Source organism: Oikopleura dioica, chromosome PAR (assembly GCF_907165135.1).
Source record: "Oikopleura dioica chromosome PAR, OKI2018_I68_1.0, whole genome shotgun sequence".
Lineage (NCBI taxonomy): Eukaryota > Metazoa > Chordata > Appendicularia > Copelata > Oikopleuridae > Oikopleura > Oikopleura dioica.
In genome coordinates, this window is record NC_137293.1 from 239,354 (window position 1) to 264,535 (window position 25,182).

At 40.1% G+C, this 25,182-nt stretch overlaps 6 protein-coding genes and 1 long non-coding RNA gene across 7 annotated transcripts; 4 read left to right on the forward strand and 3 right to left on the reverse strand.

The window, feature by feature from the left end:
• Window positions 1-77: 77 nt before the first annotated feature.
• Window positions 78-2,887, reverse strand: LOC145703543 (multicopper oxidase 3-like). Its single transcript, XM_081780913.1, has one exon. It carries the CDS (start codon window positions 2,310-2,312, stop codon window positions 147-149), a length of 2,166 nt encoding a protein of 721 aa, XP_081637039.1. The 5' UTR covers window positions 2,313-2,887; the 3' UTR covers window positions 78-146.
• An 8,880-nt stretch (window positions 2,888-11,767) lies between these two features.
• On the reverse strand, window positions 11,768-13,441 carry LOC145705661 (uncharacterized). Its single transcript, XM_081783141.1, has 5 exons — window positions 13,410-13,441; window positions 13,034-13,268; window positions 12,591-12,966; window positions 12,087-12,484; window positions 11,768-12,014 (listed from the first exon to the last, which is right to left on the reverse strand). The coding sequence occupies exons 1-5, from the start codon at window positions 13,439-13,441 to the stop codon at window positions 11,865-11,867; spliced, it is 1,191 nt and encodes a 396-aa protein (XP_081639267.1). The 3' UTR covers window positions 11,768-11,864.
• Window positions 13,442-14,654: 1,213 nt separating this feature from the next.
• LOC145703654 (uncharacterized) lies at window positions 14,655-16,032 on the forward strand. Its single transcript, XM_081781038.1, has 6 exons — window positions 14,655-14,725; window positions 14,822-14,923; window positions 15,082-15,224; window positions 15,274-15,405; window positions 15,455-15,725; window positions 15,767-16,032. Exons 1-6 carry the CDS (start codon window positions 14,680-14,682, stop codon window positions 15,982-15,984), a joined length of 912 nt encoding a protein of 303 aa, XP_081637164.1. The 5' UTR covers window positions 14,655-14,679; the 3' UTR covers window positions 15,985-16,032.
• Window positions 16,033-16,954: 922 nt separating this feature from the next.
• On the forward strand, window positions 16,955-17,810 carry LOC145704074 (uncharacterized). The gene is made up of 2 exons (XR_014134414.1): window positions 16,955-17,188; window positions 17,485-17,810. It is a non-coding gene; the product is annotated as an uncharacterized LOC145704074 (long non-coding RNA).
• A 572-nt stretch (window positions 17,811-18,382) lies between these two features.
• LOC145703163 (uncharacterized) lies at window positions 18,383-19,584 on the reverse strand. Its single transcript, XM_081780480.1, has 2 exons — window positions 19,222-19,584; window positions 18,383-19,032 (listed from the first exon to the last, which is right to left on the reverse strand). Exons 1-2 carry the CDS (start codon window positions 19,342-19,344, stop codon window positions 18,400-18,402), a joined length of 756 nt encoding a protein of 251 aa, XP_081636606.1. The 5' UTR covers window positions 19,345-19,584; the 3' UTR covers window positions 18,383-18,399.
• A 1,834-nt stretch (window positions 19,585-21,418) lies between these two features.
• LOC145705662 (uncharacterized) lies at window positions 21,419-22,076 on the forward strand. The gene is made up of 4 exons (XM_081783142.1): window positions 21,419-21,476; window positions 21,557-21,706; window positions 21,750-21,818; window positions 21,857-22,076. Exons 1-4 carry the CDS (start codon window positions 21,419-21,421, stop codon window positions 21,931-21,933), a joined length of 354 nt encoding a protein of 117 aa, XP_081639268.1. The 3' UTR covers window positions 21,934-22,076.
• Window positions 22,077-23,766: 1,690 nt separating this feature from the next.
• On the forward strand, window positions 23,767-25,173 carry LOC145705668 (uncharacterized). Its single transcript, XM_081783151.1, has 3 exons — window positions 23,767-24,756; window positions 24,800-24,890; window positions 24,942-25,173. Exons 1-3 carry the CDS (start codon window positions 24,507-24,509, stop codon window positions 25,171-25,173), a joined length of 573 nt encoding a protein of 190 aa, XP_081639277.1. The 5' UTR covers window positions 23,767-24,506.
• The last annotated feature ends 9 nt before the right edge of the window (window positions 25,174-25,182 follow it).

A 25,182-nucleotide genomic window follows, 5' to 3' on the forward strand; every position in this document is an offset into this window, starting at 1 on the left:
TTAAATTGTGCAAAAGAAAAAATAGTGTCATCGATATTTGAGTTTTATTTGATTATCCTCAGAAAACATGCAGACCGTTTGGAAGAAATGATTGTGTTTGACGAGAAATATACAAAATCATAAAATTTGATGCAGAATTCAAGTGATCATTGATCAGGTTTGAACAATGAAAACTTCGAATCGTCATTGTCCCAATGACCGTTTGGAAAGTTATCTTTGTGTTCACAAGCAAAGTCTTCGTCATCATTATCCTCTTCCGGATTGTAAGTTGGAGAATCAATTATTTCTTGGTCAGTGTCGTCTTCCATCTTGTTTGAATCTTGACACTCATCATTCGAAATAAGTGGTTCCCTATCTTCATTTCTCGATTCAGATTTTTGGCGATTTGTAATTCTTTGGTTGACGAATTCTTGCAATTTCTTAGTATACAAACGAATTCCCTTTTCTCCTCCATTCAACGGTGCGTATTCGTACCCATTTTTAAATCTTGGCAAAAAGCAGCATTTCACGAAGATAAACACGAGAGACAAAAAGACGACCAAGATCGATGAAGAGAACAATATGTGATGCGTGATGAAATGAAGAAAATGATTCTGCGATGCTTTTTTCGGAGTTGAGTAGCTCGTTGGATCATAGTCTGCACATCTTGGAAAATCTTCCGGCAAATAAGAAAACGGCTTGTTCTCCTCTTTGTCTTCTACATTCAAAGCCACAGCCATTCCTTGGGAATTGTGGAAAAGCTGATGACAGTGCATCGGCCAGATTCCGGGATTCGTCGCCTTGAAACGGACAATCGCGTAGCCCATTGCTGGCACTAGAATCGTATTTTTCGCGACAGTGTTCAAATTATGGACTCTTCGTTTCTTCAAAATGTCTTCTCTGTATTCCACTTTCGGGCAGCGCGTTCCACCAGTGCAGCTCAAAGCGTCGTCGAGTCCAATTATGTTGCCATGTTGATCGAGTCTGGGAAAGCCAAGCTCCTGGACGAAGAACTCGTAGCCGTGCAAATGGAAAGCGTGATAAGTCCACTCGTATGGCGAGAGTTCGTTCGACATTTCATGAGCAGCGGAGATTCTGATTTCCACAAGCTCGTCTTTCTGGACTGTGAAAATTTGCGTGCAGGTTCTGTTTCCTTCGTCTCCGAGAATCTCTTCGCTGCAGGGCGTGATATTCTCGTCCTTGATTCCGTCGAAAAAGGGTTTGTATGGATAGGCGAATTTGATGCCGTTGATTGACGATCCTCGAGCCAGATTCAAATTCAGTTCGATTATTTGATCCGGTTTTTCGTTCGTTTCTGCGGGGTCGAATTGATATGCTTCAGTTTCGACATTTTCATCGCGCTGAAAATCCATGATTCCGACGCATTTGAAGCCGCGGTAGTTGTCAAGTGGACAGTTGAGGTAAGTAAAATCCGAGTCGTGGTCGAGATTGTCGATAAAGTCAGTAAAATCCAAAGCATGATGGGGTCTCACTGGAGCTGGCGATTGTTTCCAGGGAAGAAGAGGGACAAGATTTCGAACGCGTTCTCCTCGGAACGGAGCAGAAGATCTTTGGACAGAGACTTTAACGAAGGGTCGCGGGCTAAGCTGGTAGTCTGCATCAACCACGTGTCCGTATCCTTCCACCATGAGTTCGGCTATGAAAATGATTTCGTCGAGCCCGTTAAATTCGCTTTCAATATTCCACGTCTCGCCGACGCCAAAGATCAGCCCATGTCCAGCTCTTGACTGAATTTTTCGGCCATCGGTTCCAGTTGCGTAAATCGGCAAGCTATCAGCTCTTCTGAGCAGAATCGGAACTTCAAAACCAGCGTGGACGGCTTTCAATTCGACGGTTTCTGTTTCGTAGGGAAGAACGAACTGCTCGCCGACAGAAAACACAGCCGAGTCGTTTTTGTCTCGGAACTGGCCATGGCCGTTGACAAGAATCGAATCGACGCAGTAGCTGCTCACTTTCGCTCCGTTGAGAAATCCCTTTTCCGGGGTGGTGCATGTCCGCGCCCCTGTTCCAGTGAATCGGTCCCCGCCAGAAATTCCAAAGCGGTAGGGATCTGCAGCCGCCAAAAAGTCAGAATCATCTCGATACCAGTCGGTCATCACAAATGGAATTTTATTGGAATGGTCTTCTTGTTCTTCCGGCTGAAGGACGATGAATGCGCCGTGAAGTCCATCTGCTCGTTGAAGGCCTTTGTGCGAGTGATACCAGTGTGTTCCGGTGTTGTCGGCCTCGATAACGTATGTAAACTCGTTGAAACTGTTGACGGGGCATTGGGAAAACATGGCTCCTCCGTCCATCCAGTAGTTGTCGACCATGTGAAGACCATGCCAGTGGAGTGAGAATGACTGATCATGGAGAAGGCTCTTTACGTGGATGATGACCTTGGCGCCCTTATTGACGATCACGCTCGGGCCGGGAAAATGGCCGTTAATCGTGATCACTCGTCGTTGGTCCTGTCCGTCGGTAAAGAAGAGGTTTTCTAGCTCGTTGAGGGGTTGAGAGCGTTACCTCTCTCATCGACGAGAAACGGAGTATTGGCAGCAAGTCCTATCTGGTCAATGTCCAGGTTTTTGCTCGTCTCGTTCCAAGAAACTGAGAAATCACGAAGAGATCCTCTGGCTACGTTTGTTCGCCGCCCAAAGTCACGTGTCCGCCAAGTGTTGGTTAGTCGGTACTCAATGTTCCAGAAGTACTCGCAGACCTTGGCAGTGCAGGCTTGAGTGCAGGGCTCATCAAAGTGACAGATGACTTGTCGCGAGCTCGTCTCGCTTTCCTGATTTGGCTTTGAAAAGGATTGCTGAAAAAGCAAAAGAGGAAAAAGTCTCATTCTTGTTATTTTTAAACGGCTTCGTTAGCTCCCGCTTAAATTAAAATCTCTTGTTGATTTAGATTTTGGTCTGCTCAGACTGACAAATGCTTGCTTTCATTTTCTTTTATAAGCCTGCTCGTAAAATAGGATAAGGGAAAAGAGCCCGAGAGATAAAGAGAATCTTGAAAACCACTAATTAATTAATGGCCTTGCCGACTAAGAGGGAAAATAGGCAGCAGGTTGAAATAACAATGAATTTAGACATTAGTATTTGCCTTATTGCCTTTTTCTCTTTAAATATTTAGGATTATGTTAAGATAAATTCTGAATATAATAAGGAAGTCATGTTTATTACAGTTAATTATGGAATTTTTGGACATTTTTTGTCGCGCGATTTTCTCAAAAAATCCAAATCCCATCCAAACCGCTTATAAAATTTTTTGAGGAAGAACTCGATCGTCATCTTCTCCGATAAAAAGGACTTAAAGAACTGGGACTTGTGTATTTGTGATAAGATTGACTAAAGACGGGATTAGAATCACTTCTCCACCCAATCGCCACGTTGTTCCACCTCGTTGGAATTTCTTCACTGTGTTAATAATAATAACACACAAACTTGGAATTTCTCCTTGGAATTTAATCAGAAGAAAACCCGGCAAATGCTTGTTTTAGTATTTTCGGTCCCAATAACATTAACTATGGATTGCCATTTTTGCTGAACTCGAGCAGATGGCCCAACTGGTGTCCAATAAATAAATGTCCAATAAATAAATGTCCAATAAATTCGTATTCCGAAAATCGAATAATATATAGATCTTTCTCCATAAATAAAACGGGCCTTTTTACGATTCGCCGGCGCCGGCTAGGCCAGCTTGCCAACATAGGCGGGGTTTCCTTACATGGTACAAATCCTTACATGGTACAAAAATCAAATTGTACCATGTAAGGAATTGACTCACAGTAATCCCTCGATAATAAGGTAAAAAGACGTTTCAGGGAAATCTCATTTAGTAGACCTTGTAGAAGAGACCACGGGCTTTTCAATGGATTTGGTCTCAAAGTGTCAATCAGAATTTTTCAGTATTTATGTACACTTGAATTCAAGCATCTGTTTTTCGATCATAACTCAGCTCGTCGGCAAGGTAGGAAAATTCTAAAAGTCGGAGAGGAAAGAGAATAAAAGTTTAGTTTGTATGCCAAATTTCATTTAATTCGAAAAAATTCGGGCTTCCTGGCGAAAGTGAGAAAAGAGAAAATGGCGCGCGGCGCTCACTCGGCCTAGTCCCTTAAGGGTACGGGTCTCGGCTTTCTATCGTCCGTAATAATATAATGTGGATAAAAACAGAGTATTTTATCGAACTCTACAGAAAATTTAGGTTGATCCTTACCTGGACCAAATCCTTACCTGGACCAAATCCTTACCTGGACCATTTCCTTACCTGGACCAAAATCAAAAATGGTCCAGGTTAGGATTTTGGTCCAGGTAAGGAAATGGTCCAGGTAAGGAAATTCAAAGAGATTTTTTCAAAGTAAAAAATCCAAAAACGTTACAGTTTTTTATGGAATTTGTGGACATCAAATTTGTGGACTTTTTAGATTTTAAGGGATTTTCTTGGGACACATTTCAACAGGGAGGGTATCAAATTTGTGGACATTTTATGTCAATTGAAACAGGGATCCCAGATTCTTTCGTTTTGACGCGCGCCCACTTTCTGATTCACGCAGTGGCCGCAAAAATCCTAGCGCGCGCGAAAAAATGCCGCGTCCCCATGAATGACCACCGATAGCGGGCGATGAATTGAGCGCGCCGCGGCGCAAGCAGACGATGAAAAATTGTCGCCTCGCTCGATCGAGACGCGCGTCCGATGAGTTTGAGACGCTCGCCCGGGACTGCGCCCAAATATGCGCTCATTCAAAAGTGATCTCTTGAAAACTAGATGAGATATTCAAGATCCGAATGTAGCTTTGGGATGAGAAGAAACACATACTTTGAATAAGATTATAGGAGTTTATATATTTGAAATAAATTAACCGCTTTGGACAGGTCGAGGGAAATAGGCGCTTGGACAGAAGGTGTATTCCACTTCATTTAAAAAAACTACTGATCGGATGAACTTGAAAATTCTACCTAATACTAACTTTGGGGCAGAGATTTGGAAACTGTTATCAAAATTTGCATACCACTTATCCTTATTGCAGAAAAGTGTCATTCTTCTCTTGAGGGTTTCAAAAATAATTTCTAAATTTGATTTTTGAAAAATAAATTTTAATTTTGAAAACATATATAATCCCCTTAAAAGCGCTAAATTTTTGATATTGGCTTGGTTTCTATGTGCAAACACTCAGCGGGAGGGTAACTTGGCCGCATATAATCTGGTATAGACGGCGGTTAGTAACGGTTACCGATAACTCCCTAAAACTTATCACATATGCTCCAAATTAGTGAAGGAACAACAATTTTAATTTTCAATTTGTTTGGAAGTAATTTAGCTGAAAAGTTCTTATGTGCAGTGGAGTACACCTTTCCGAGTTTTCAGCCATTTTTACATTTTCGAAATGAGTATGAAATCATGTTTTGGGCGTTTTTACCATGGAGTTGAGCTCTAAGTGGAGATAAGGGAATCTGAGGTTCGCGAGAATACATGGATGATTTCAAAAAACTTTTGTGGGGCCGGAAATCGTAAAAACTGCAAGTGCAGTTTTCTTCAACTCGTCAAGACGAGTCGAATGATGGGTTTAACTCCCGATAACTCTAAGGATTTACCGGTTTACCGGCTGGTTACCGGAAAATACGTTGTCACCCGCCGTTTTTGTTCTAGAAGTGATAGACTAATGTTTGACACCGGAAATTGTTCCTTATAGTCAGTTCTCCTGCAGCCTAAAAGATGAAGGTTGTATCAATTCTCTGAAGAGAGTTATCACTAAAATACAATTTTTGGCGAAAATGGGACTAGAAATTAGGAACGTGCAGCGACAACAAAATTTTAGTAAAAATTACTATTTTTAGTGATAACTCTCTTCAGAGAATTGATATAACCTTCATATTTTAGGCTGCAGGAGAACTGACTATAAGGAACAACTTCCGCTGTCAAACATTAGTCTATCACTTCTAGAACAAAAACGGCGGGTGACAACGTATTTTCCGGTAACCAGCCGGTAAACCGGCAAATCCTTAGAATTATCAGGAGTTAGACCCATCATTCGACTCGTCTTGACGAGCTGAAGAAAACTGCACTTGCAGTTTTTACGATTTCCGGCCCCACAAAAGTTTTTTGAAATCATCATGGGCTTTGCGCGAACCCCAATTCTGAGCGCGCCTAATTTCGCGAAAGCTGTGTCTAGCCAATCAGCGGACATTTTTCTTCCGCTCAGACTTTCGAGATTTGCGCGGGAAAGGGAAATGGGACCAGGGACTTTCTCCCAAAAGAGTTAAACTCCATGGTATATTGGGAGATCAGTACTATATTAATCCTAGTTAAGTCTTCAATTGAACAATCTAAATTTAGCGCACGAGTTTTGTTTGAGCTCGGCGCCCTGACTGCATCGAGCGCTCGCACGCCGCTCGCCCATTTCAGCGTGAAATCGGGGCGCCGCACTCGATTCATCGCCCTATGATAACGCGGCGACTTTTCAAAATCGGCTGGGCGCGCGCAGACGCAAATCATTTTCGCGCGGCCGCTAATCCTTTGCGCTCGCGTCAGAGGGGCGCGCGTCAAAACGAAAAATCTGGGATCCCTGAATTGAAATCTTCGACTCCTAAATAAATGGTCAAACTTTAGTTATTGAAGCCCATTTTATATGCAAAGAGCTGTTTTTCGTCAAAAATCTACTTTTGTAAAGAGTTACGTCCCAAGCCAGGGATCTAAATTTTTCGCGAAAATCGCAATTTGCGAATATTTTGCGATTGCGATGCGAAATTTCGCAGAAAATTCGCAATCGCAATTGATTTTCGGCAAAAATTTAGATCCCTGTCCCAAGCTTCCTTCTTGTGTTCTTTTTCCTATTATTTTTTGAAAAAATCAGCAATTTTTCCTTCTCAAAAAAAATTTAAGCAAGATTGTTGGGACATTTTTTGGGGGCTTTATATCAAATTTGTGGACATTTTTCAGAAAACAAGAGGACAAATAATGTCCACAAATTCAATAAATAACTGTACTTAAAAAATTTTAGTCGACCCCCTCTGAGAAATTTTTTGAATTTTGAAAATTTTTTAAATCTTATTTTTGGACTCACACTGATAGATACAGGCAAAATGGACTATTCCGGAAGTATCAAATCTCCGGAATTGTCCGAATCTTACTTAATTTTTTTTGCTTCCAAAATAGAAAATTGCGACATTCGGCGACATAACCAGAGCGCCAGTAAATAGGGAGTGGCCTAAAACGTCGCCCAGTCGCTACATTTGCGGCCCGAAACATCACTCGTGTTGATGCATTTGTTGCCTAAATCGTCGCTCCTATTGCTGCAAATGTGGCTAAAAACGTCGCTCCTGCTGGTGCATGTGTTGCCCAAAACGTCTTGTTTGAAGAATCTAGAAGATTATGAGAATCGCCGCTAATCAGCGCCAGAGTTGCAAATTTTGATTAATTTTTCTGAGCTGACCTGAGAAAAATTTCTCTGAGCTGAGCTTAGCTGGCCTATTTCGGAGGTAACTGAGCAGAGCTAAGCTGAGCTGACCTTTTCAGAGGTCATTGAGCGGAGGTGAGCTGAGCAGACCTTTTGTTTAAGAGACTTGAGCAGAGCTGAGCTGAGCGGACCCTTATTAGAGCTGAGCTGATTGAGCTGAGCTGTTTTTACTGTTTTTAGTAGTAAAATTGTATTCAATTCATTGAGCTGAGCTGAGCTAAATTATAGTTGTCTGAGCTGAGCTGAGCAGACCAGATCATGTTCGAAAATAATTGAGCTGAGCTGAGCTGAGTGAAAATTGTCTGAGCTGAGCTGAGCTGAGCAGCTCAGATCATTTTCCAAAATCACTGAGCTGAGCGACTGCTCAGCTCACTCAGCCAGCTCAGCTCACTTAGCTCAGCAAATTTGCAACTATGATCAGCGCAACCAGACTGTTTTAAGACTTTCCAGATTCAATTTTGACTAAGGCGACGTGGCCAAAAAGACGTTTTGGCCAACAATGGCACCAGCAGGAGCGACGTTTTGATCAAGACATCAGGCAATAAGAGCGACGATTTAGGCCGTACATGCATCAACTGGACGAGGTTTTAGGCCACCCCCTATCTTAGTTGGAAAGAAGCACGCTAGTGCACTTCAAACTGCTGAATGCGTTTCAAGGTGCTGCAAATCTGAAGTTCACTGCAAGAAGTGCACTTCATTCTGAAGCACACTTGAAGTGCACTTTTACCAATTCTGGTCTTAACCCCTTAAAGCTTGTGCATTATTGTTTGAATTTAGGCGAATAGCAAGAAAAAATTTTTCAAAAATTTTTAGTCGAGAGGGGGTCTAGTAAAATTTTTTTGTGTTGGCTTGTTCATTTTTCTGTTTTTGAAAAAATTATTTCCTGTCTCCTTACCCGGACCAAAATCCTTACCTGGACCATTTCCTTACCTGGACCATTTTTGATTTTGGTTCAGGTAAGGAAAATGGTCCAGGTAAGGATTTGCTCCAGGTAAGGATTTGGTCCAGGTAAGGATCAACCGAAAATTTAAGCTCGAGTCATAATTAATTGTCAGCTGCTATCATTGTTATTTTACGAGTTATGCGTTCGTTAAAAATTACCGAAAAAATTTTTCGGCTCAGATTTTTTCATCCGGGGCTTTTAGAAAGCTTAGAGAATGAGGATCATCATGATATTCTCGGTTTTACATGAATCTGTCTAAAAACATTTTTAGAGCCGAAAATGTGTCGCTCAGTTTCAAAAAATGCTAATTTACGGTGTAATAACAAGGATACTTTTTTCAAAAATTAAATTCCATACGAAATGTAATTCAATCTCAAAAATCTCTTGACAAAATAAAGATAAGAGTCTGAATTTTCACATAAAAATATAAAGAAGGTATGTTTACAAGCTCATTTCTTCGGAATTGAAGCCTCTTCTAGGCCCATTTTCACCATTTTAGGTCGAGATCACGACTTCGAGCCAATTTTTAAAACAAAAAATCTTTATAAATCCAAATTTCTTTTTGACAAAATGTAGAACTAGGATGGATCTTTGCACTAATGTAGGCGAATTTTTTCCACCACTTCTATATCATGAGGAATTGAGCCCTAGTTAGAGCCTCGCCGACACCCGTACCCTTAAGTGCCTCAAACGCCCAGTTGGGCAATAATGTTCGGTTTTTAAAACGAGTGACGAAGAGTTCAATTTTCAGTATAAAAATTTATGCGCGATTGGGGGTCGAGTACAATAATGTTTTGAGTAAATGTGTCAATTTTTGTTTTTGAAAATTTTTATTTCGAATTTCCTTACCTGGTACAAAAATCCTTACATAGTACAATTTAATTTTTGTACCATGTTAGGAAACCCCACATAGGCACATGGTACTTTTACGGGCTTCCTCGCGATGGTATTTCCCGCTGAAAAATGTAAGTATATATGCTCTTAATGGGAAGCAAAATTGTTCTTCACGAGCGGTAGAATAAGCCACTCCGGAAATGATAGAATAATAAATTAGCAGAGGCAACTAAGAGCCTAGTCATCAAAAATTCTCCTACCACCTAAATTCTCTTCACTCGCAGCTATTTAAGTAGCAGACAATTGAGAACCCAAATCAATCGCAACTAATTTAAAATATAAATTTCTCCGATTTTTCAACGAATTCTTCAAACACCAACTGCAACCATCAAGACTTCTTTTCCTCAGCAAAGATATCTTTCATCGCACAATTCGACCTTGCCCTCTCGAAAATACACACAACATTCTGCGCGATGAAGATTTTTCAACTTTTGCTCTGGCGATGTCTGCTCCTTTAGATACGGTAAAAATTCACAAAATCACAGTTGGATGGCTTTAATGCAATTAAAATTATCAGGAATCATTTTTACTCTTTTCATTTTAAGGCGAGCAGAGACTGCGGTCGATCGAGACGATGTGCGGCTCTTCGTCATCATTACAATAGAAATAGAGGTGAGAGATGAAAATGTGTGGGAGCAGAAAAAGTGTAGTCCGCGGCTTATGATTAATCACCCAGAATCACTGACTAATTTTTTAAGAGTCTTCAACCCGCGAATGCGCAAACTACTTCTGCAGCTGGGGATACTGCACTTGTTTCCGATGGATAACTGCATAGTCAATTATTAAATTGTCTAAGAAAAATTATAAATAAACTTGAGACGACTGTAAATTTGAGATTTTATGATAAAGATATTAATAAAATCATGACATGATATTATGATTAAACTTAAAAATTTTATTAAAAAAATCTTTTGTAAAGACCTACTCAAAGATCATCGATTTGTTTAAACTAATTTGTTGAGCAAGATATTCTTGTAATAAATTTAGGGCCAATCAAATAATTAATGATACTCGATTAGTATAAAAATGAATAGTCGATAGTCTATCGACGATAGAGTTTCCTTTTAATGACCTTTTAATGAGAGGCTACTAATTTTAAGGATAATCGATCAATTTCCTTTTTACTCGTAAAATGAACGATGAGTCTGAAAAGACAACTTTTAAACCGCAAAGAGAATTTAGAAATATGATATTTCAAATATCCGGAAAATTATGAAACATAAGGCCTTTTTGATGAGGCTTTTATTCTTACCTATTTTAATAAGCATTTTCTTTAGAATTTTGAGAAAAAGCTTTTTTGAAAATGAAGCCAGAACAACATGAACACCTGTCCCTGGACAGAATCAATAAAATTCTGATGTCCGCCAGATTCGCAACTTGCAGCTACGAAACAGCGCAAACTTTGAAGCAATTGAAAAAAAGAGATTAGAAAAGAAAAAACTGAAGATCGTGGTAAAAATGACAGTTTTCTCCAAAAGGAGATCAAAACGGTTTTTAAAAGATTCGAATGCATCAAATACAAGGTAATTTAACTTGATTTAACATCAGATAATGAACAATAAAATTTGTAGTTTTTCCGGGACGAAAAATCTAGTGGAGACGCGATGGTCTTCCTCATGAACGAAAGAGGCATTCCCGACCGACCAAACGAGAAACGAAAGACCTACCTAGTCATCTCGATCGCCGGAACTCATGGCTTTCGCGACATCGTCCAAGATCTCAACATTTTCAAGAGAAAGTTCGAAGACACGGAGGCAAGGGTTCACGCTGGATTCTACAACCAGTTCCTGGCGCTCAAGCCTAAGATCAGAAACAGAGTCGAACTGGTCTTGAATGAAACTTCAGTCGATGAAATTCTGATAACCGGCCATTCGCTGGGCGGTGCTGTGGCAGCGATGTTTGGTGCTTACCTGGCGGTGGAATTTGAAGATCAAAATTTTCGAGTCATTACTTTTGGCTGCCCAAAGCCTGGAAATTCTGATTTTAGAGAACTCTTTCAACAGAGGTAAAATTTTATAATGCTTCTTGCTTCAAAATTATTCTAGGGTGAAAAAGCATCTGAGAGTGAGGGTAACAACAGATCCAGTAACATGGGTGCCGATGCTTATTCCCTGGTTCAGGATTGGTTTTGTCAATATAATATTGACAATATTCTTCTTCATTTTTTTGAATACTTTGAAAGCATGATGGAAACCAAAAGAGCCACACGTGTAATGACAATTCGTCGCAGGATTTTCAAATCAGCGAAGACGAGGTTTTTACGCTTAATCCTCATTCTTGCGAAAATTACATCGACGAACTGCTGAAAATAAAACGCGTCGTTTTGAGGAAAAAATTCAGAAATGCTGGTCCAAAAGCGATAGAATTTGTTGAAAAAATGAGACTCTCCAAATCGGAAAGAAGCTGATAACAAAATCTAATTTTTTTTCTGTATCACGAACATTAAAAGAATCGCATTTCATGCATCAAAATCAATTGCTGTCAAAACGGAAGAATGAATGTTCTGTTTATTAAACCGGTGACCGTACTTTTAAAATTGTTCCAATGCAGAGAAAAAAAATTTTTAGTGAACAAAAGAAGGTAAAGAACGCGGGGTTACTGACAGATCATGCTGTCAATTTGTCTCTTCATCGGTTCATCTAGCCAAGGGCACCGGTTGAAAGAACTGCATTTCTTGTTGTTGCACTCGGCCCAGTCAAACTGCCCATTCTGCATTTTTACGCACGTGAGCTGGATTTTTTTCGACTGAAAAAGAATTTTAATCGCTCATGAAATTTTTGAATATCTTGAAAAGATAAGTATATTTTAAAAACTTACTGCTTTTCTCCATTTTTTGTAAGTCTTGATCTTCTGAGGACAGGAGTATTGAACTTGCGACCTCGCCTTGAATCCCTGAAAAGACCAGTCCTCAAACGACATCCAGCTTCCTTCCCCGCTTTCTCGGATCATCCAATTTCCATTCAGCTCGCTCAAGTCGCGAAAAATGTCCGGACAGCCCTCAATTTCCCCTTCCACGCAAATGAAGTTCTTTTCCCCCTCCATGTCTCCATAGGACCAGAACCCATTCGGATTCATAAACGGCCGCGTCTTAATCGGCTGGAAGTTTTCAAACGACATCATCACGTGATCATTGATCGAGAAACCCAGCCATGTTGAGCCAAGAGAATTGATGAATTCGTTCTCTTCCGGAGTTTTTGGCCAGGGTAGGGATCCGCCTAGAATGGGCTCAGAAACCTGATGAAAAAAAGATAAGAAATTTTAAAAATTTGAGCTTTGCTGACTGAATCAGGAAGAAAATTGACTCAGCTTTCCGAGCCCAGCCTAAAAATCGACATGTTTTTCGCGCATTTTTGTAACTCAAAGGTGTCGAAGAAACTGCGACTCGGCGGCCTGCGACTTCTGTCCATTCAAGATCTGGAAAGCTTACTTCTGGCAAATCAGTCGGGGGCCCTTCTGTATGATCGGGCTCCTGGGAAGAAGAGTTGTCTTCGTCGCAGGCTGAAAAATCTTCTTCTCCATCAAGAGAGTTGACGGAAGGGCAGAACCAGACATCAACATCCAGTTCGTCGGAATCGGCCAGAGCTTCGAAGTTGAAAGTGTAGGGGTCGCCGGAGATCATGTTTTGACCGGGAGTGATGTTGACGATTTTTGAAGTGGAGTCGCTGAAATCGTCGACGGCGAAATATTGAGTGAAGCTCTAAAAATTCGTTTACTCAATCTCATTCAATGTCAGTTTTAAAGAAGGCTATTTGAATAAAGCTTACCTCTATGTCTTCGCCAAATTTGAGGACGAATTTGAAATCGTCAATTTGCTCGTTACCGATTGGCGTATCAACATGAAAGTAGAACTTGGTAAAACTCTCATCTTCGTGGCTGTTTCCAGGTCTCACTTCTCCGAAGCCATCTTCGCCGATTTTTGACAGGGACAGGCGAAAGCGGCCGCGAAAAGGGAAGACTTCGAAAGCTTCATGTTTTTGGCTCTCGTTTTTTGGATTTGAACTTAGTTTGATAATTGTCGGATTTGCAGCTCGGTTTTAAAGGAAACATTTTACGATTCTTTCCATATGTTGACTATTCAACTTGAGTCGCGCTCAATAATTTTCGACGCTGTCAGGAGGTGATTAGCGCATAAAAACGTACGCAGAAGCGGATGTATAATAACGAGTTATCATTATTACCAAAGGTGGAACGTGTCGTAAGCAGACCGTAAATGGTGATTCCTGTCGAAAAATTGATGAGCTAGTTGAAGTTTTTTGATGATTTGATTGATGAGTCCTAAATTTCAAAGTTTTCATTGTCGATAGAAGGTTCCGATTTCTAGTCTTGACAACCTGTGAGGGAAACCTGAGTCAGGCTTAAAATGACTTTAAAAAAAGTGGACGCAAATATAATGGGTCGGTATTAAAGTTTGTCTGAAATAATACCCAAGTTTTCTACTCAGGTATCCAAACCCAGGGAGAACTTTCCATTAAAGATGGAAATGTTGCCTTAAAAAATAAAATTTAAAACAAAAAATTTGTTATCCACTGTCGTCATTAAAAAAAAAACCGTGGAAGAAAATAGCCAGATTGCCATCAGAGGAAGACGAGAAAACAAATGAGAAGGCTTTTTTCATTGTTAATTATTTAGCCGGGAAAAGATCAAGTACGAGAAGAAATATTTAAGTTATTTGTGAATATGTAACATGCAGCATGTTACATGCTGTGTGTTTCATGCGCTGATTCTTCGAATAAAGAATATTCCTCCTTCCAGCTGATAAATTGACTATTTGAGAATAAAACTGAAATTTTTTATCTTTTTTTTTATTTCACATATCCAGACAAAATGCCATACTCGTCTTCTGGTTCAAGTGTTTCTGTCAGCATATCGTTCATTTGGGTCAGTTTTGTTTTCCGATTTATTTGCTATTTTCGAAGGAATCCATTTATTTTCGACAAAAAATCGTCAGAATTCATGGTCGAAACCGAGAATTTCGCTCGAAAAAGCTGACCCTGCCAAAAAGAAGTCGTTTGCTTGCCCTTTTGATATTTCGATCAAATTCTCTTTTCTGGCCATCTTGCTCGTCGAAAAACTTGCGGAAGAAAAAACCATCGTAGAAGGCAAAAATCGTTGAAAATAACTGAAAAATCAAGAGCTTCATTTTGATAAAGGTTCGAATTCGCGGCTTGTTGGATGATTTAGCTGTATTGCTTCTGTATTAATAATGAAATCAGTCCAGTTGTCAGTTCAATTAAAATAGATAATGCTTCAATTTTGCGCTTTTGATCGAAAACCGAAAACTGTCAAATTTGATCAGAAATCGGCCGAAAAGGTCAAATAATCTGTAGCTCCATTTTAGTGAGAAAAAACGCTGCTGTCAAAATTTAAGAATTCAAAAACCAAGATTCGAATTAAGAGAGATTTTCACAAAATGCATTTTTCAATTTTTCTTCCGCTCGTAGCAGCAAACGATCGATGTAAATATATTTCTTCTATTTGGATTATATTTATTTCTATTTTGACTATTTGTAAAAATTAACCCCGTTAGCCTTCTCCTAAATCAGATTTTTAAGTACTGATTTTGAACCAATGGGTCACCTCGAATCCAGCCATTTCCTTCTCTTGGGACGAAAATAACACTGAGGATTTTACCCGAGTCTCGAATTTTGAATTTCATCAGTTTAAGGGTTGCAAATTTCCAAGGCTCAGCTGGCTTAGTCGCCGGCTTAGCTAAGAAAGAAGGGCGAAGCTCTGCTTAGCTGAAATATTTTTCTGAATAAGCTTTTTCATCTATGCTCAACTTCGAAAGCCTCTTGAATAATTTGCAATTCTGATCAGACTTACAAGCTGAAACTTGGCTGCTCCGGCGTCATTGGCGAGAAAATGTACATCATTGGCGCTGAAGGCATCGCTGGTGGCTTGCCCGACATTGTCTACGAAGTCGCTGATTGCGGCGTCAAGGAAACGGACATCAAAGTGAGAATCAAAAAACTCGTTTTTCCTTGATTTCGAAAATTTTTTCAAGCTGCCGTGGTACATGAGCGCTCATTCCTGCACCGTTATCGATGACGTCATGCACATTTGCGGGAGTCAGATGGATTTGCACACGAAAGACTGCACTACTTTTGATGGAACTTCTTTCGGCAAGAAAACCTCCGTTAGTTTTCTTTCTTTTAAACTTTAAGGAGCTTCATTTTGATTTTCAGACTCGAAATGAGCATTCTTGGGGAGCAATGGCCGCATTCAACGGTCAACCAGTCGTTCTTGGCGGCCTTGTTTATCAAGCTAAGGATACCGCCTCGGTGGAGACTTTCAACGGTTCAAAATGGTCAGCTTTGCCGGATATGCCTTCGGAAAAGCGAGTCTTTGACGCGATCGGGCTCGGAAACAAGCTGTGTACTTTCGGTGGATACATGGCTGCGACTGGAGAGGCTTCGGACGAGATCACCTGTTTTGATGGTTCTTCCTGGTCGAATGGTAAAAATCGCCTTTGAAATCGAAAAGCTTAATTTTTCTAGTTGGAAACCTCTTTGCTCCTCGATATGGCGCGCGGGTGATCCAGTACACGAGTCAAGAACTGCTCCTTATCGGCGGAACTGCGGGTGGAACTAACAGTGTCATGCCTTTTGAGAAAATCGACATCGACACTTTTGAGAGCAAAGTTTCGACCAACACGCTTGTTAGCTACGTCGACTGGCCCGAAACATTTGTTGTTTCGAAAGAGTTCTGTAGCTGAAACAAAGTTTGTTATAAATTATGATTAATATAATAAATGAGAATGAATCTTCGCAGAAAAAAATGCTTCAAAATTGTGATCTTGTGGTCGAGTGTTCGTTTATCGAAAATGAAAAAAAGCTTCTTGCATAATATCTTTTGAGCAGAAGATCGAGGAGTTAACCGCGGTCTGCTGAGAGCTATTTTTGAAGGTGTGGATTTATGTCCTTTCAAGTTATGACTTCACTTACAATGTCATTCGCACTTTTTACTTGTCCAGCCGCGACTGATCTAAATAATGCAATAAGCAGAGCTCGTGATCATCGGTCACTCAAACTTGGAAAAATATGACAGTTTCACAGAAATATTTCTCAAGAATTCTTTTCAGAATTTTGTTTCTTTAAAATTTCCAAAAATTATTAAAATCATCAGATGGGAGGAATTCTTGTCATTCTAGAGTTTATCTCAAGTTCCTGTCGAACTCAACCATATTTGTCTGCGACTTTCGGGTCGTATCCGTTGTTAGTCGAGATGTTCTCTTGTTAACTAGGGCGTCAACTCATCATTTGATAATTCTCTGTTAATATCTTAAAAATATATTCGCCTAGTAGAAAAATCTCATATGGTGTCTATTTCTGAAAAATTTCTGGAATTTAAAATTTTATTTCTTTTTAGCGTCGAAGTATCCTGCTTAATTTTCGAGAGAGCAATTCTGAACAGCATATGACGAAGTCGCTTTGCGGATTCGTTTTTGAGAAAGCTTTAATTAAACAACATCCTTGTAGATTCAAAAATTAAGCGTCAGTAGTTGAGCCATCAAATGGAGCATGCACAATTGATAATCGCGTGTCGCCTGTCAAGTTATTTTCCTGACTAGTGTCATCCCCTTGCGGCATGTGCCTGAGTCATATTGGAAGCGCTCGAGGCGCACTAGGGCGCCTTTCTTCTATTTAAAAGGCGCTGGTGAAAGCTCGAAATCCTCAAATCGAAAAAATTGATAAAAACTCGAGACACAAAAAAGTTGACTGGTTGTCTGAGAGAAAAGGCTTTTGACGATTAGACAGAAAACAAAAAAGGCTGAAGACGAATCCTCAGGGCAAAACGAGTCGTTCGATCTTTTCCGCTGAAGCAAGAAACTCTGGAATAGAAACTTGAATCTTAAAATATTGAGAAAAAGAAAGACAAAATAAGACAAAATGGGCCGAGTTCATGGATTTTCAGAAGAGGTAAAAATTGATGAATAAGGAAAAAAACCTAAGCAACTTTTAAACTTTGAATTTTTAACAAAAAATTGAGTCCTAGCGCTACTTTTCTCATTTTTTTAATATAAAGTATTTGCGCTTTTTTTGTAGCTCCGTCATTATGATCCAATAAAGCCGCGCGCGGTTCTTTTTAGAATGATTTATTTGCGGCTTTTCTAAGTTTGGTAGAAAAAAGGATTGAAAAGCCGCGCGCGGCTTTCAACCACAATTATTTCATCATTTCTGCGCATTATTCGTCAGTTATTGAAATCCATTTTCAGGACTACCACAAAATGCGAAAACAAAGCATAAAAATGGACCGTCAAAAATTCAACGAAAACCACCTGATAGACCAAGTGCCTCGCAAAAACCCGCCGTCCGAGTCCGCCCTGTCTGACAAAAACGCTCCTTCAAAACAACCTTTTGCGAAACGTCTTGGACAGCGAATCGGGAAGATATTTGGAAAGCACTGAGAATTTGTCTCTTTTCCGCTGCGCTTCTTTTAGCTTTTTGCTCTTTTAGAATTTTACAAATTTTTTGCTTGCTGCCTGATATTTATCTGACGGAGGAATTAATAAACTTGCCAAAATTAAAATAATTCTTTGAAAATGAGTATTTCTATTCAAAATATTGAGTTACGGACTAAGGGTGTCAACAATGATTTTGGGTACTTTTTGCGACTTAGGTTTGTTAGCCCAGATATAGCCCAACCTAGCTAGGTTCATTGTCAAATAAATTTGAATAAGCAGAATATGAATTATGCAACACGAAATAATAGCACTCCAAAAACGGCAAGTTCAGCCAAGTCGATTATTGAAGTTCAATAGCTTTTTCTTCCGCGGATTTCAGTGCTCCGGAGGTCGCGAATAATTCCGCGGAAACAGTAAAAGCGCTCGATTTTCTTTCAACTCGAAATCGCCAAATAAAGATGGTTAGACAGAAAACCACATCTATATATTGAATTCATTTGAATAAATAAGCCAGGAGCTTGAGAATGAAGCTCAGTCAAAACAAGAATCGAAAAATACAAACATATATTATATGTGTTCATAATCCTTCTTTTCGTTTTCAAATTAATATGCTGCGAGATTTTTTTTCGCGTAATTGAAATTAATCTTTTCGCTATTACGGGTTATTTTTCAACAAGCTTAGTTTTTTTTATTTATTTTGAATTCAGATCTAAAATTGTCAGCGATTTAGTGACCCATGATGGTGGAAGAATCGGCAAACTTCTTCATGAGTTTGAAGTCAAAGACCATGTCGTACTGGCAAATGTAGTCGCCGTAGGAGAAGTTGCTGCAGGGATGGTTGGGGCCTTCGTAGTCCATGGCGATTCGCTGGGTGACAGAGGAGCCGAACGCCAAGAGGTTGTAGTTGCGGCAGCTGGTCGAGGTGCACGCGTCGAAGGTCAAGCCCTTGATGTACAGGTCGTCGCCGCTGCGGTAGTCGATGATGAGCTGGTCCTTGGTGTAGTCGAACTCGGGCAACCAGATCGAGTAAGTGGTGTCTCGGTTGGGCGGGGTCAACTGCCCGACCTTGGTGTAGACGCAGTTGTTGATGTTGCAGTTGCTGCCGTAGTAGATCATGATTGGATCGTCGGAGCCGTCGTAGAGGGAACCTCCAGTCGTAAGCTTCAACTGAGAGCTGGCCTTGATGCTGGGAAGCTGAGGAGGAGAAGATCGCTTGATGACTCGTCCTCGGAGGAGGGAGTAGTGGGGCTTGAACTTCTTGGTGTAGAGATCAAAGGTGGCGTCCATGAAGCACTGGTAGCCTCGGGGGTAGCTGGAGTTGCAGGGCTTGGCTCGGGAATCGTAGTCAAAGACGAAGTACTGAAAGAAAAGGATAAAATAAGGTCTCTTAGAGGTATTCTACTCGAAAATCAGGGATTAATTTGCTTTTCAAATATGAGCCAATCAAGGGGCACTTTTTAAAGAAACAGCGCCATCTAGATTTAGTAGAGAGCTCTTTGATTGGTCAAAAGAAAAAGTTGAAAATTTGAAATCTTATGCAAAACTTACGTTATCTTTGCCACCATCGAAGTTCATCAAATCGATGATTCTAGTGCCAGTAGAAAGGTTCACGTCCATTCTGATGGCGGAGAAGATCGCTTCGTTGGAGCTTCTGTAAGTCATGAAGACCATGTCGTTGTCGGGATCGACCTGGTCGGGCAGGTAGAATCGGTAGCCCTGGTTGTTGGAGCTGTAGGAGACCTGGCCCTGGTACTTGTAGTCGCAGATGCGGCCAGAAGTGACGTTGGTATTGCAGCTGCGGCCGATGTAGACCTTGAGCTGGCCAGTGAAGCCGGCATTGGAGACGTTGGCGACCTGGAATTCGATCGAAGCAGGGCCGAGAGCCGCCGAAGCGAGGCCAAGAAGAGCTCCTTAAAAGGGGGTTGAAATTTCTCGTTTAAAAATGCGCGTTACCTGAAAATTTCATTTTAGATAAAATGAGAATGACAGGCGAAAAAAGACTCTTGAGATGGAGAAATTATGCGAGAACGAACAGATGGGAAAACGACTCGTGGAAGTTACACAACTTTTGAGACTCATCGTTTCACGAAATTCAAATATTTTCAAAAATGATAATTTTTTTTTACCAAAAAAAAAAAATTTAACTGATTCAAAAATCTGCTAGCGAAAAGTCTAAAAAATGTCGATGAAAGATTTTTCAGAAAAGAAAATCTCATCCGTCAAAAAACTTCTATCTTTCTTGTTCTTTCGCTTGTTTTGTTTTAGTTTGTCGGATCAATGCTCAGCATGGCTCAACTATTCAGCTGTTGGACTCGCCATTGTCGAGAATATTTTTGCCGCAGCGGGAGGTTTCGACGCAGATCTAAGCTATTTCTGGCTTTTTATCGTTTTTGATTGCGCCCAGTTCAATTATTTCGAAAGTGATAGAGGCTAAAACAGGCAGCGGAGAAAATGAGATAGGGTCAAAAGAAACAGTAGCGATTTTGGTATTTTGGCATTTTTGAAGAGATTTGAGAAGAAATGAAAACTGGTAAGCAAGTCTACTTTCAAGGCTAGGGTGGTCGGTTTGGCCCAAAGCAGAGCTCATAAGCTCTGGACTAATGAATGCTAGAATACCCAGTAATGGCTAAAACTAACGATCTATCCCAGATCTTCTGAATTACAGAAGTTTTTTTGCCAAGATTTCTGCCAAATTTCGGAGTTTCGAGCCTTGAATATTGGCTATTTTCGCGATTTTGGCCGAGATGCCAACTTTGAAGTCTCCGGAAGTGATTTTTTCTTGACAGAACAAAAATACCTTCTGTAATTCAGAAGATCTAGGATAGATCTTTATTTTAAGCCATAAATGGGTATTCTAGCATTCATAAGTCAAGAGCTTATGAGTTATGCTTTGGGCCAAATTGACCACCCTAGCCTTAAGAAGACAGTAGTTAATTTTTTGAGCCTGACTCAGGCCACCACACAGGTTTTCGAGCCAAGAACAGTGTGCCAATTTTAATTTTAGCGATTCTTCTTCTTCAATTTGTGCAGCTTGCTTTGGGAGCAGTTACAGTAGCCCAACTCAATTCAACAAAAATTTCTGAAAAAACGAATACGACAGAACATCATATCGATGAAATTTTGCTCGGGAATTTGGTTTTGGAGGTTGAAAATGAAGCGAATCTGGAGCTGCTGAAAAAAAACTCTCAAGGAAAATTTCAAACGAAATGAAAAATTTTGGAATTTTTAAAACAGTTTTCCTTGAAATTTGATGAAAAGCACGACATAAACAAAACGCTCGAAGAATTCAACCTGACAATGTCGACTTTCAACGAAAGCAGCTCCAGTTTTCCCGAATTAGTGATTCTGCCAATTTTCATCGAGGAGCCCGAAAACACGACCTTGCCGGCATGGTCAGTTTTGGAAGAAGCGATGAGAAACTTGACAACTGTCGCGCTTGGAGAATTTCCAAATACAGGAACAGCCGTAAAATAAGCTCTTTTTTCCTTCGAAAAGGATTTTGATTCTTCAAAGACCTATTTAAAATAGGCTATTTTCATTTTGAATTAACAAACTCTCTGTTCGATAAAGAAATCTAAGCCAGATTTATTTTAAAATGCCGCGCAATCAAAGCCTGGGCTCGGAAACCTCTGTAGAAAACCTGAGTCAGGGTTCTAAAAAAACTTGAATGAAAAGCAGCTGCGCGGTTTTTCAGAACCCTGACTCAGGTTTTCTTCAAATGTTGCCAGCAGAGGTTGCAGAACGTATGTTAAAAATCGGCGTCAGGGATATTTTCATTAAAGTTTGTCAGGACCCTGACTCAGGTTTTTGCTCGTGTTTTCGTTTACTAAGAAAAGAAATCATTGAAAATTTTTTCTGATACAATTCTACAAAAACTTTCAAGTGATCAACTATGTTTTCGAGCTCTCAAAAGTGTCCAGCATCAAATTTCTGCGCGAAGTGAATCTTTCTGATGAAGGGCTTTTTACAATTTTGCTGGTTTCCGTCTTTGGCGGAATTTTTGTGCTTCTAATTGCGATCATTGTTCTTGGAGGTTCGTAATTCCAACTTTTAAATTCGTGACTAAAATGCTCTAGCCTTTATTTACAACAAACGAAATACATCTGGAGAGCTTCAAATCTCTGCTTCAACAAATCAAGTTCCAGGTTGAGCTCTTTCTTGATTTTACCCTCATCCTTTTCAGGACTCGAAAATCCATCTTTTACAAACGAAAAAGCAAAACGAGCGACGCTAGAGGAATTCGAAATAACAACTTTTTAAAATATTCTTTTTCAAAATAAAAAGAGTCTGTGAAAATATAATCGCCTTGTTATTAACTTATTACCATTACTTGTTTCCTCCTCATAATTTTTTATCAAAATAAAGGAAGACTAAAAATCAAGAATAAAAATTTAAAAATTTGTTTTGGCCTGAAGCATTTCGGCCGCCTCAAAGACAAACGAAAAAAAGTTAGAGAGCAGTTTTTCAACCTCAACGCACGCACATTTGATAGAACTTATATAAAAAGTACCTTATTCAAGAGCTCACTGTTCTATACTGACGAGAATTATGGGAAGCGAGTATATTTCTGCCTTTCTAAGTCAATAAAATGATTAAAAAATCTTAAACTCATTTTGCAAAAAAAAATAACAAAAACTTGTGATCTTTCAGAGAAGTGTCTAAAAAGCGTCCCGTCGCCAGCTCAGTTGCATTTTGTCATTTTCATTTTCTTTAATTTGTCGATATTGTCGAAATCTGGTTGAATGAAAGATTCAGTATAAAGGAAACTTCCGTTCAAGTTGAGAAATCTACTTTTTCAATTTCCTGTCTCGACGCTCATTCGTAGAGAAACATCAATGCGGACTGGAGGACTTTTTTGTTTCAATTTTTTAGGTTTGATTTCGGCAAACAAGTGTCCTATCGGATTCACTGATTTGAGAGAAAGTGACGAAGATCCCGAATTCAAGCATGGAAGCTGCGCCAAAGGTATACTTCTTCTTCATTGATAGAGAATGAAGAAAAAAAATCATTTTTCGAAGGTTGCAATAAGAATTGGTAAAGGACCAATTCTTCTACAATATAGCTAGAATTGGTATGATGCCGAATCTTTTCTCGGTTAGGGATTAGGGTTAGGACTCCTAACTTAGGAGGCTGAAAATACTTACTGGGGGTCCAGGGGGGCGAGGCCCTCTGGGTAAGGCTTAAGGGGGGTCTCGAAGGCGTAGCTCTCTGGGTGAGGCTTAAGAGTTTCATGCTTATTCTAGCCAAATTATAGAAGAATTCGTGCTGTACCAACTCTAGTTGCATTCTTCACATTTGTTAAACAAAAGGATAGGGCTGAAAATCTCATAAGCCCAGAGAGTGTTTTTTTTTCGATTTCTTACAAAGATACCTTTTTAAGGACCCCCCCCCCGTCAGCTTTTTCCTCCGAAAAATTGAAATTTATAAAAACAGCATACTTTTGGTTCTTTATGTGTCCTTCAGTTAAACTTGCTTCAAAAACTTGATTAGATGGAGATTTGACCAAGAAAAATCAACTTGAATGCCAAAATTAGGGCAAATTCGTCAATTTTCGGCGAAAAGCCCAATTTTCAAATGGGGGGTGAAGGAGTCGAGATAGACCCCCAAAAAATGAAGCCTCAAAATCGTTTTTTGACCCGTAGAGTCCATTTCCGGGGTCAAAATTTTAAAATTCCGAAATTTGATTTTTCAAAAAAAGCTGACGGGGGGGGGGTCCTTAAATTGCTTTAAATTCAGTTGTGAACAGCGATGATCAATCAGGAAATTCGGCTTATTCAGTCAAACTCTATATTTTAAAGATCAAAATCTGAAAAGGCTCATAAGAGCCGATTAAAAAGGTTTAACATGGCATGAAGCGCGCGATTACTGTGTCCGTGTTTACGAGGGCCACTTAGCGGATGTCGAGCACAATGCTCCGAACTCTTCTCGCATGAGGGCGCTAGGTGCGCGGAGGACTCTGAGTCCTCCGAACATTGCGAGTCCAGGGAGAACTGATGAGTTGGCGATAAGACCTAAATACGCTAATTGAGCGTAACACCTGGGAGTGAGCACAGCAGGGGCAGAGGGGATATTTTTTTTCGACCCATGCTAGTATCAACTTCATTATCAATTCTAGAGGCGAGTAAGAGTGATAGCGTTATTTCTTTGGATATATATGTATCAGAAGAAAGCTCTTTTCGAGCAGAATATGGATTTTACGGAATTGAAAGAAAAAGTTGACCTTATTTCGCGCCTGTTTCCGAAATATTTCAAATCAGAGCTATGAAATGGACCTTTTCGATCGGTTTGTTTACCGCCTCTGCCGAAACAAATGAGACTCTACCACCTATTTCCGAAGATGCGGGGTCAAAAGGAAAACCTCATATTTTCCAATACAATTCCAATTGGAAATTGAAAATTCATGAGAAAAACAAGCGTATAAAGTAGGACCAAAAGCCCTTCCCCTGTGATCGATGATCAGTGTTCCTAGATTGGTGGTTCCTAGACCCTGAGCCTGAGAGTTCTGCTTTTCAAACTTTATCATCAAAATTTAGTGTTTTTGACCCTTTATTTAGATTCAGCGCAAAATTTCACTCTAAAAAAAATTTTTTTAAGTTCTTAATAATTTCAAAAAAATGAGCGTGGAAAATCAGTTTACCGAAATTAAGCTCATTCAGGGGGTACTACGCGATCAGAAATGATAGCGGTGTTTGAATAAAGATTGACACACTTCACGCTGGGATGAGGTAGCTTCACGCTCCCTTCCGTACTTGCTCACCTCCGGCTCCCTGCAAAGAGCGCTCTTCAACGTCTTTTCCGCTCTTCCACCTCTTTTTCCGAGCGCCCTCTGGCGGATGGAGTTCGGAGCATTATGCTTTTACCCCAACTTAGCTGTGCCGATTAATTTCGCCGAAAACAAGGCAATTTCGCTTCTCGTCAAGAAGAATAAAGAAGGAAAGCTTCCCTTTCTCTGGCTCGGATTCACTGACGAGGATCGGGAAGGGTACTGGATGAACGTTTTTGGAAAACAAGCCGAGTTCACCAATTGGGGAAGAACTTCCACTGGCGTTTACAATCCTGATAACGCTCGTAAAACCATCAAAGGTTGAGAAAACTTGAAAACTCCGGAATTAATTATTATTTTCAGTTGAGGGAAAAAGAATCGAAATCGCTCAACATTGTGTCAACACGAATTTCCGATGGAGTCAGCTTTGGGACGACAACTTTTGCAACAGAAAGTATGTTTTTATTTATTTTTTTAACAAAAAACGCATTCATATTTTATCAAGATTCATGGCAGTTTGTCAGGTGCACAGATGCCCAGCCAGCGGTTGCAAGTACGAAAGTGGAGAGTGCCGTCCTGGCTGGACCGATTTGAGGCCGAAAACGGACGATATTGAGGATGGATATTGCGTGACGCTGATTAATAAGCTGCCTTGGGATTATGCGAGAATCATGTGCGACAATTTGGAGGCCCATCTTGTAAGGAAAACGAGTTCGAAGATTAATTATCTATTATGAAGTATCTGT